Raw genomic sequence first — 12,040 nt, 5'->3', positions numbered from 1 at the left:
CGACTGTCAAACTGCATATAGGATAGTGGTTGGTTGATTTGCTGTTTGGATGCTTGTGAAGAACCTTGATTAATAAGTCAAGACTGGGTTGAGGTAATACTCAATATATATGTGATGGAAAAGCTAATGTCGTATCTTAACAGCCCGTGATGTGTAGATGTAGAATGAACCTCGTGACACTGGCCACTAGTAATCAGATTTATTACAATCAAACAGCATCAGCATCAGTAACAAGCTTGGAGGACGACCGGGCCAGATGAAGTCGCCTCTCTTCTGTCTCCACTGTCTGGCTTAAATACTATGAAGGTGTACTCAAATTAGAATGAGGGTGATCTTCAAACATGTACATATATGGACTCTTCAACACAAGTTTCAAGTTTGCTGCTATTTGACTCCTTTTTATGGACGCCTTGTTCTGAGCATTTACAAGGACATCAGCTGTTTACTGTCAACCATATATTTGCCTAGGTCAAAGGTGATCTTTTTTTAAGGCCCTTCCTAGAGACTTGTGGAGCTTACTATTGTAACTCATTCTTGTGGGTCCCTGGAATTATTTTAAACAACACAGAATAGCAACATATACTTAATCTTATGTGGTTGAATATCAGATACTTCACTAACTTTTTCTTTGAGACTGGAGGTGGATAGATTTAAAAGAATTTGGGAAAACTGGATGGAGTACATAAAACCAATTAGGTCAGATTTTATCTGAGATGTCAATTGTGGAAAAGAAACCCTAGTTCATAGCTACAGAAGTTGGAATGTTTTGTTTCTTTTGATTTTATTTATTTATTTATTTCATTTGACTTTTTACTATATTCGCTACACTGGTGTCATAGTAAAATTCTGTTCGTCGAACTGGCTAAAATACATGGCAGAATGTAATTAACCACTATGTCCTGGGCATCATTTTATTTGTGTACATGAAAAGGTACAGTCACTTTATTTTGATTTAAAGTAAAAGACTGAGGAAGTCTAGGAGTGTCATGTTTAAGTTAAAGATAATGCATTTGTAAAAGAAAATAGAAAAAAACACTCAGTCATTGTGTACCAACTGTATGTAGAGTATATGGTATAATGTTCAATAAAAAAAATAGAATAAAAAAAATAACATGTCAAAAATCCCCATCACTAATAGAACTAATGGTTAGTATTTGTTGCTCAGCTTGCAGGGGGACAAATAGTAAACATCCACAGCTGCAGCTCAGGTGAGAGTGTGCCTCTGTGTTTTCCTCTTTACGTGTAGACCTCCTGACCTGCACATTCAATAGACTCGAGCACGCTCATTATTTTATCTCCTCTGTGGTTACCATGTCGACGGCGACACTCAGCCTTGCTCTGTCAACACTCCACACAATCGATGTAGTGTTTGCACACTGGATGGGGGGCTAAAATTGGTTTCACTAAGGAGAAGAAGAGGAGGATTATTTCTCCTTTATGAGAGGGTTTCTCTCCTGAATGTTTGAAAAAAAAAAACCTTTCTGTAGTTCTGTCTTTAAGTTTATTCTATCAAGTGCCTTAAATTGTACTTTTGTATTATTTTGAGGTACAGGTACTTTCCTAAAGCATTACATTAATGCTTTTTATGCTTCCACTTCACTACATCACAAACTCTGTAGTTAATGACCTTTTCCTTTACGACTTCCCTTATGATGCACTTAGCAGATTCAGATCGGTGTTTTTATTTGTATTCATTAGTTAAGCTGTTAGACATAATAAAAGGCAAAGTTAGCTCCATCTTAAGCAGCTGCTACATAAAAACAAAGATTTGTGAGGCTACTTCCAGTTAGAAAATATTATTAAAATCAATAACCACCTGCTCACTACACATTATAACGCTTATTACCACACTACCATCTCAAACAACACAAGTTGGCACAAAATATTGTTCTGAAAATAATTTTATTTAATTTAAAAATATTGATTTATTCAGAAAAAAATAGCTCCTCAAATTCCATGGTTGGTAAATCTTCTATGGCAGCAGTATATTCCAGTCAGCGTACTTGGGGTTAAATTAACATTAAACTGAATATTTTCATTCGCATTGAAAATATTAGCCGGTTCATCTGTTATATATCATGTTAACCTGAACATATCCATTTATGGGAAAGTTTAGACAAGGCCAAGTACATATTGTTTACTATAGTTTGTTAGCTTGCTAGCTCCGTCTTCTTCAATTTGGTCAACATCTTTTTCATTCAGCTCCTTGTGTCTTTCAAACCACCCCTCACTGTTTCTGCTGTGTTACCTTTTTCTTTTTCCTTGATTTCGTTGGTGACTGGTCAGCCATTACCATAGACTGTATAAAAAAGGGAAGTTGTATCCCTGACATCACCCATCTGTTCCTGAGTGCTGTTTTGAAGCCAATTGTGTGAGGTAAAGAGGCAGGGTTTGAGCCTCCTCGCCAAAAGCTAGAGTGTTCCCACCTGTCAGTCAAGTCAGTCAGGTCCTTATATGGGCAAAACTCATAATCTTAATATCTTCTGAACCATCGTGTTTGAAAAAAAATTCATACCCCCACACATTGTATGCCAATAGAGAAATTAGCTACGTAGAGGCAAGCCATTTTTTTGAGCATGTTTATTTCTGCTGCAAAGATCGTCTTTTTTGAATTGGTGTGTATGTGGGTCCAGTGTTCCTGCAGCCAGCCTCAAGCTGATTATCGATGGATTGCAGTTTATAACACTTCCACATGGGCTTCATATTTTGAGACCGGAGGTTGCCGCTTGGCCGTTACCCACAGATATGAAAAAATATAATGTTTTGTTCACCGATTTAAAAATGCTAGCTTAAACTTTTTTTGCCACAGTGACAACAGGCAGAGGGAAATGTGCCAGATTCTTTTCATAGGTTGATTTAATTCAATTACACTTAATTTGATTTGATTTGACATGCAGGATCAGGCTGTTCCTGATAACATACTACTGTGGAAAAATACCACACTGTTGCTAAAGATCACTGGCCTATCAGAATCAAGTATTTAACACAGGCGGGTTATAAGGTTAAGTATCTATTGGCCAAGTAAAGTTTGCTAGTGTAATGTGAAACTGGCAGTGTTTGAATGCTACCATTAACTGTTGACTACCATTTGCTGATAATCTATGGAATTTATTGTTCATTCAAGTTCGGCTCATCGTCCCTGCGGACCTTCACTCTCAGTTGTCTTTCGATTGTTTACCAAAAGGAAGAATGGTTTGGACAGTTTGTCAGATTACTTAAACTTGACTTATTCAACAGAGAAAAATGTACGCATTGTGAAGATGATGTCTGGTCCTGGCTTTTTTGGTTTCATCATAGTTCAATTATTTCAAATTTTTCAAAGGTTTTAAATTAAAGGTGACATATCACGCTTTTTTCATCAACATATATTGGTCTAAGAAGTCCCCAAAACATGTCTTTAAAGTTTATGCTCAAAAAAACACTTTGAAATCAGATTTTGGTCTGCCTGAAAAACCCTCTTCTTCAGTCCTCCTAAGAACACTCTGTTTTCTCTCTGACCACGCCCCCTCAGGAAGTGGATGTGCCCTCGGCTGTCCGGCACGTTGATCTAATGTTTACATGTTGGCTGAATATACACGGCTGCTAATAGATCACGTTACTTCAACCCTCTGAATCTGATCCAGAATCTGATCCTGACGGAGAGGCGCCTGTAGCAGGACCTTTCTGAAGGATTGGTCATAGATTTAGTGTTTCTTGTTGTTTTATTTGTCAGTATGTCGACGTGTGTCTTGGTACACAGCTACGAACATGTAGCTATGTGGCTATGCTAACTAGCGCTAGCACATATCCATGATAAATAAAAATCATCCACTAGATCTTCAAATCTGCAGACGTGGGGAGTAAAACCGACCTCTACCAGAAAGGCAGCAGGACCTTTTATGAAGGATTGGTCACAGATTTAGTGTTTCTTGTTGTTTTATTTGTCAGTATGTAAACGTGTGTCTTGGTACACAGCTACATCTATGAACATGTAGCTATGTGGCTATGCTAATTAGCGCTAACACTTATCCATGATAAATAAAAATCATCCACTAGATCTTCAAATCTGCAGACGTGGGGAGTAAAACCGACCTTTGTGTTTATTAAGACAGCCTACAACTAGCATGCCTCCCTCCTAAGCTCCTTGTTAGCACACATTTGTGCAGGTAATGAAAAACGGAGGGGGGATTCAGTATTATTTTATACAGTCTATGGGCTGAACAAGCTCCGACCTCTGACTCCGTGACAGACCGGATATTGTTGTTACGTAACAAAAACACTGAAGTCTGAAACGGCTGGTTTCACACACATTTACAGAAAGGTGGAGAAATCAGAACAGGGGCAGAATGGATTCTTTTCTTTTTCGGGGGGTTTGTAGACATGCCAGGGACACATACTTCAGGTAGAGAACCATTAAAAAGTCCATTTTGCATGATATGTCACCTTTAAAGGTGTTTCTTTTTATTTTCCCTTCTTAGCAAGAGCATCCTCATCCTCCCCTCGATGAGGTCTCGTCTCAGCCAGCCAGCTCCTCCCCTCGACCTCCCATCTCTAAATGTGGAGACCTGGTCCTCTCTCTGGAGTACCGCCCCGACACGGAGAAGCTGCTGGTCACTGTGCTCGCTGCCCGGGACATCCCCGACAAGGCTCGCAGTGGTATGGACTCCTGGCAGGTGCACATGGTCCTGCTTCCCTCCAAAAAACAACGGCACAAGACGTCTGTTCAGAGAGGTTCACTGCCTCACTTCAACGAGACGTATCGCTTCTCCCGCGTGGATCCCTCTGACCTGCACATGTTGGCCATCAGGTTCAGGCTGTATGCGCTTGGAGGCAGGATGTCCCGGGAGAGGATGATGGGTGAGAAGGTGCTGCGTTTAGGCGGGCTCGACCCAGATGGAGGAACGATGGAGACGACGCTTGTTTTGGAGCCTCGCAGTAACCTCAAGGTGTCTTTGCTGCAGCCAAAAATATAACATTTACAATTTGTTTTTGAGCTACGGGGTCAGATTTGTCACCTTGAGTTTGTTTACTGCTGCCTCACAGTGTTTGTTCCTTTGTTTTTTTCAGAGCGTTGACTCCCAGCTGAGCCTGTCTGCTGTGTCTCAGAGTGACAGCGCTTCGTCCACTCAGTCTCTGACCCATGGTGGCGTTCCTGAGCTGCTGGTGGGCCTCTCCTACAACGCCACCACGGGGCGCATGTCTGTAGAGCTCATCAAGGGCAGCCACTTCAGAAACCTGGCCATCAACAGACCACCAGGTGTGTAATAAACCTCACACACAAAGAGACAAGCACTGAACTCAAACTCATTCAAAACACATGGGTATCATAGTTTAACTGATACTGTTTCACAAGTATTAGTAACTCAGAAATATACTGTATGGTAAGATCTGAATAATTCATACAGGATGATGTTTTTTATGTAAGACATTACAAAATGCCTCTTACTGAGCCCTCATGGGGCCAGCTGAGAGAAAAGCGGAATCCAGTTTCTGCAGTCGCCAAAATAAATGAAACACCATTGCACAAATGTTTCACACAGTTCACATATTTAACAAAAATAACATGGAAAAAACAACACTTAACAATACACATAAATCCAAAATAACATGTTAACCCCACTGAAGGTGACCTCACCTGTTGTAATTCTGCCACCTTCCCATAAAGTCATGTTCTTTAGTCCGAAACAAGGTGACTTGTCTTTTACCTTCTGATGACACCTAAGATGAAGCTATTCCACAGTTTTTTTTAACACGTATACTCTTATTTGACTTTAGAAAGTGATCTGCTCAGCTCCTGATTGCATTTAAACTGCTGTTTAAAGGTGACATATCACGCTTTTTTCATCAATATATATTGGTCTAAGAGGTCCCCAAAACATGTCTTTAAAGTTTATGCTCAAAAAAACACTTTAAAATCAGATTTTGGTCTGCCTGAAAACCCCTCTTCTTCAGTCCTCCTCAGAACACTCTGTTTTCCCTCTGACCACGCCCCCTCAGGAAGTGGGTGTGGCCTCGGCTGTCCAGCACGTTGATCTAATGTTTACATGTTGGCTGAATATACACGGCTGCTCAGAGATCACGTTACTTCAACCCTCTGAATCTGATCCAGAATCTGATCCTGACGGAGAGGCGCCTGCAGCAGGACCTTTCTGAAGGATTGGTCACAGATTTAGTGTTTCTTGTTGTTTTATTTGTCAGTATGTCGACGTGTGTCTTGGTACACAGCTACAGCTACAACATGTAGCTATGTAGCTATGCTAACTAGCGCTAGCACTTATCCATGGTAAATAAAAATCATCCACTAGATCTTCAAATCTGCAGACGTGGGGAGTAAAACCGACCTTTGTGTTTATTAAGACAGCCTACAACTAGCATGCCTCCCTCCTAAGCTCCTTGTTAGCACACATTTGTGCAGGGAATGAAAAACGGAGGGGGGATTCAGTATTATTTTATACAGTCTATGGGCTGAACAAGCTCCGAGCTCTGACTCCGTGACAGACCGGATATTGTTGTTACGTAACAAAAACACTGAAGTCTGAAACGGCTCGTTTCACACACATTTACAGAAAGGTGGAGAAATCAGAATAGGGGCAGAATGGATTTTTTTCATTCTCGGGGGTTTGTAGACATGCCAGGGAAACATATTTCAGGTAGAGAACCATTAAAAAGTCCACTTTGCATGATATGTCACCTTTAAAGCTGAGAGTTTATTTTTCATCAACAACAGGGCGTTGTCTGCGTAGAAGGATAAGCAATTCTTCTAAAACAACTGATGATCAGTCCTTGTTGTAGCACATAAAGGGAGAATAAAATGGGCCCTCATACCAATCCCTGTGGAACCCCACAAGACAAAAAAGCTGTGTCTGATTCAAAGTCCTCACATTATGTTGTATTTTTTAAACATAAAGAACATTTTGAGACAAATCCAGGAATTACTGCAAACCCACAATCATCAAAGAAAAGAAACATATTTTAACACCACATATTATTTAACAAAAGTTTAACATAAGGACATTTGAGATTGGGGGAGTACATTTGTAATATGAGAATAAAGTCAGTATTTTAGTCTGTGGTTAGCCTGTATTTTATGGCTTTATTCTCATAAATGTTTTTTCAACTTTTACTCACATAACTTGATTCCCAATAGTCAGCATCACAGGAAGAAAATGTAAAAGCTTAAATGTTGGATAATTGTGTTTTTATGTTCTTCTCACCTCCACCCTCTCCCCCCCTCTGGTGCAGACACCTATGGGCGTTTGACTCTGTTGAACTCAGTCGGTCAGGAGATCTCTCGCTGTAAGACATCTGTGCGACGCGGCCAGCCCAACCCCGTTTACAAGGAGACGTTCGTCTTCCAGGTGGCACTGTTTCAGCTGTCGGATGTCACCCTGCTGGTCTCCATCTACAACCGGCGCAGCATGAAGCGCAAAGAGATGGTGGGCTGGATCGCTCTGGGTATGAACAGCAGCGGAGAAGAGGAGCAGCTCCACTGGCAGGACATGAAGGATGGTCGAGGACAGCAGGTCTGCCGCTGGCATGTCCTGCTGGAGGCGTAACAATTGCAAGTTCTAGGTTTTTTCTTTTCAGGTGAATGGAAGTTTATTTAGTGCAGGAGAATGAAGAGCCTTGATTTGATCTTTGCACAGGATGATATGTGTGATTTTAAAGTCGATGGATTCAAGGACTTAGCTTTTTCTCCACTATTATCCCGTTTGTCTAAAGCTGCACCAACGTTAAGCCTGGCTGATATTTTTCTGAACATGGGGACAAAATCCATCTGCTTTTGGAGGCCACAACTTATAGTGAAATATTTTTGTTGATGAATCAGGAAGTAAATTAATGAAAAGGAGAAAGAAAGGCTTCAGTAAGGTTACATGAAATGATTTCAATGAATTTGGATTCACTCATGTGGCTGATTCAAGTCCACTACTGTGGCAGATAAAGATGAAGTATTTCATTGGCATGTAAAACCTTTCAAATCTGAAGGTTTCATGGAGAAACTCACTTCTCCTCTTCAATGAACAGCTTTGTAGAATGTCCTTCGGCCTCCACAAGGAGCTGAGAATCTGTCCTTCACTGTAAGCTCTTATCTGTAAAGCAGCTCTCTGTGAGACCATGCAGCTGCAGTTCTGATTGAAATGCTGTGTTAGAGAATACACACCAATTACAGGTGTGGTTCTGTGTTCTGTTATTTCTTAATCTTGCTCTTATTTTACTTATGGTCGAATCAATTGAGGTGCAAACAAACCACACAGAAAGACATATAATGACACAATATTCATCATTAGTTCCTCATAGAAACACTTGCAGGTTTGTCTGTAACTGAACACGAGATCTTTACTACACCTCATGCTCCTCCTCTTGCAACAAGTAACCACACTCCAACTTTTTTAAAGCTACAGTCCCCCTTATATGACAGTTACTTTGTAGTCATGTATCCTCTGATAATGTTATCGGACACTTAGGAAGACAATCTGAGTCTGTAAGAGACAAAAACAAGCTTCCTCACCGGACGTAAAGCTCACGTGATGAGCTTGAAGTTTGTGTCAATTTTTGGCGCCCCCTGTGGACAAACCTCGTCTGACCACTCAAAGCACTTTGACACTACTCATCACATTCACCTATTCACACCACAGCCACACTGATGCTAGAGGATGCTGTAGTAAGGGACCATCAGTATTAAACTAATCCCATTTACACGCACTCTCACTGTTGACTGTGTCACTGGGTTCAGGGTACTTTGGCATGTGGCAGCAGGAGCTTGGATCAAACCACCAGCCTTCCAATTAAGATACAACCCACTTTACCACTGAGCCACAGCTGTCCCTTATGTGTGCAAGTAGTGTTTGTAAAAAACAAAATTCCCTTATGCTTTCTTTAACAGTCAAAATGTAAAAATGTATAAATACAGTTGAATCAGCAGCGTGCTGATCATCACTTACTCTGACACCTAATCCGCGGCAGCAGTTTCTGGCATTAGAATAACCCTACAGAACCATACCACCTCTATCCTAATGGTATGGTTTGCTTTTGTAGATCATAAGGAGGCATGGGTATTAATTCCTACTGTTTCATAACCAGCTAAAAAAATCCTCACAGGAGCTTTAACTTTTTGACTTACACACCTAAACACATGAAAGTAGGATAAAATACAGGAAGTACCCTTTAAGTTTCAATGCGTTAAAAGTCAACATATCTACTAGCATGTGTCAAAAAACAAACTAATGCTAGACGAGGGACAAGTTTCCACTTGACGTTACCAGGTTGGGCTGCATGTGATAACACAATCTGCCACACCTCTTGTACAAACAGAAACACAAAAAATCGCAATTAAGATGAGTCAATTTGACATTTTCTACTCTTTTCTTCCAAAGGTTTTGTAGCGATATTGACCCAAAACGGTGACAATTACTGTGGACTCCTCCTGAACCTGTTACTAAAGCATCCCCCTTTACCTAAACCGAGGCAGACGCTTTTAACATTGATTATCTCCCAATCTGTGGGACATGTGTGAAAGTTAAATTCCAGAAAACGTCAGGGCCTGATGTCTGAAAGCAACAAACATGAGGTAATGGATGAGGTAATGTTACCACTGAGGGATCATGTGAGCATACGACACTGAGTACAGAAACAAACACGAGAGTAGAAGTGAAGATCTCTTATGATTCAAGGGGAGTAGGAAGGTGCCTCATTCATATTCAACACTCATTCATATTCTTCTGACACATGTGCTACTACAGGCAGGAAAACAGGCAGCTGGAGACTCTTAACCCCGTTGGGATGAGAGCTCCCCCCCCCTCCCTTCAGCCTCTTTGACACTGAATGATGTTATTTGGCCCCAGCTCCATCTCCTTCACAGGGCAAAGCTCATTTCAACACCCATCAACGCTGAGCTGAAAAGAGGCTTTAAATATCTCGCTGCAGCTGTTAATAACATGCAATGAATTACCCTGGAAGTGTGTGTTTTTTTTTCTCCGCTCTCTCTCTGCGGTTAATTGGTAGTTACAGCTGCAGATACAGTGTGATGACGGTAATGCTGCTGCTAATGCTCATCCTCTTCCAGTCGGAGCATCATTGAGTCACAAGGCTGCAGTTCAGTCCGGAGGGGGGATTATATTTGTTTGTGTCGACAGATACTGTAGCTCCAAACCCCTCAGGGGTTTACACACGAGAGCAGAGATGTGTTTATTTGAGCGTCTGTTTGTCTTTGGTTGGTTCTCTGCAGGCAGGTGACGACTAAGCCTCTTTAGAAATGTTGAATTGCAGCGCGGCTTGAAGAAAGAAATCGGAGGAAATGGCAAGAAAATGAGTCAGAAATGAAGGTTTATGGGTACAATGAGATGTAATTACTTTTGGAGAGTCATGCATAACAAATGAACTGGAGGCTGATGCTCAAATCCAAATTACATATTTGAATTAAAGGGTCAGTTCACCCAAATCACAAATTACCCTTTGATACACATCCCCAGGGGTACTGAGCAGTCCAGATTTTTGTATCTCTACCTTTAATACATGAATAACATTTCAGTTTTGCTCCTTAAGGCACATAGATGAAATCTTAATTTACATAATCCTCAGATGTCGCTGTTGACAGTTTTTTAGTTTGACCCCCTTTCTTAGGAATATCAAATATGGATCTGACTTTATGGGGTTTATAGAGGTTTATTTTGGAAGCCATGGTTTGAGGAAGATCATTGTTGATATTTGGTTGGACACAGCATGGTAACAGCAGCCCCAGTGTCAAATGTAGCCTTTTTTTTCCCTCCCTTGGGTCCACCTGAATAGGCATTGTTATTGTTATTTGTGTCAAATTAACAATGCCTCACCTGGTCCTAGTCTTTCTTTACAGTGACAACAGTCATTTTTCAGATGTTGCATGATAGGAAAACCTAGGGCAGTGCTGTACACCAGATTTTCTCACCAGAGGCATGAATCCTGATGCCTCTATAGGAGCTACAAAAGCAAACCAGAACATTAGAATAAAGACTGACTGCTGCTATGAAGTTGTTTGTCATGTCTGAAATTGCCGGGGGTTAGGTGCCAGCTGTAGTTATTGACTGAATGCTGCCAAAAACACCCTTTTTCACATTTTCTGTGCCATTTCCACCAAGTCAAAAATAGTAATAAAACGTAGTCATGTGCAGGACAAAATTAGCAAAGAGAAAACCAGTCCCACTTTGTCCACAGGGGGCGCCAAAATCAACAAAACCACAAGTTACTAACAGGAGCTTGAAGTAGAAAATATTGAAAACAGAGTAGAAAACAATTTTCCCTCCAATTTTGAGATATTATCATAGATATTTTAAGTTGTGTTCACAGTAAAGGGGCAATGTTTGTATCTGCTCAGTTGCATCAAATGGAAATGTTCTCTTTTTGCGTTTTAAGTTAATTTTCCTACATTTTCTCAGACATATTTTGCATCTTTGGAAAAGTCAGGAGCTCATGGATTTCATCAAGTACAAGTTTATAGAAGTTGAAAAAAGTTACTTTGTCATATAATTCCATTTGTTGTCCAAGGAACGAGAAATAATAATACAGATTAAGATTGCAAATAATACAAAGATGCTAAACACAAAACATTTTAATATCCAACACACCTGGCTCAATATGGTTAGTTTTTACCACTTACCCACCACAGTCACCACATTATACATAACAAATTCCATCTCTTCACTTTGAACCAAGTTTAACAAACTGAAGGTCACACACAAATGATCATGTTCGAGTGCTTTTAAAGAACGCACAGTTGATCCACCACGTCAGAGCCACTGTTCCTGTGAGAGCACAATGATTTATTACGTCGTGGAATGATTCAGGGAAGCTTTCAGCAGTGAAGACAAGGTCTTTAATTCAGAGATAAATAATATGTTGAAGGGCACAATTTAATGGATTCATTTCTATATATTTTAAGAGGAAATGTGCTGTAAATGCTGGATGTTTTGTTAACTGTGCAGATATGTAAAGATGACTACTTCAGGTAAAAATGGAGCATATGGTGAAGAATAGGAGTGCTGCAACTGGCTTGAAGTTAAATACGATTTCCTCTCAAGGTTTTAGATTT

The 12,040-nt window shown here is 40.4% G+C and overlaps 1 protein-coding gene across 2 annotated transcripts in view; it reads left to right on the top strand.

The window, feature by feature from the left end:
- The window catches only part of syt16 (synaptotagmin XVI), a 58,674-nt gene extending 46,634 nt beyond the window's left edge, over window positions 1-12,040 (top strand). Inside the window, exons 5-7 of one of the 2 annotated variants that reach the window (XM_034674300.1) lie at window positions 4,458-4,925; window positions 5,047-5,236; window positions 7,222-12,040. In XM_034674300.1, the coding sequence (XP_034530191.1) occupies window positions 4,458-4,925; window positions 5,047-5,236; window positions 7,222-7,535 (972 nt within the window). In that variant the 3' untranslated portion in view covers window positions 7,536-12,040. The remainder of the gene's footprint in view (window positions 1-4,457; window positions 4,926-5,046; window positions 5,237-7,221) is intronic. The other variant, XM_034674301.1, reaches the window with a different exon arrangement.

Source organism: Notolabrus celidotus, chromosome 22 (genome assembly GCF_009762535.1).
Source record: "Notolabrus celidotus isolate fNotCel1 chromosome 22, fNotCel1.pri, whole genome shotgun sequence".
Lineage (NCBI taxonomy): Eukaryota > Metazoa > Chordata > Actinopteri > Labriformes > Labridae > Notolabrus > Notolabrus celidotus.
This window is presented reverse-complemented; position numbering and strand designations above follow the sequence as displayed.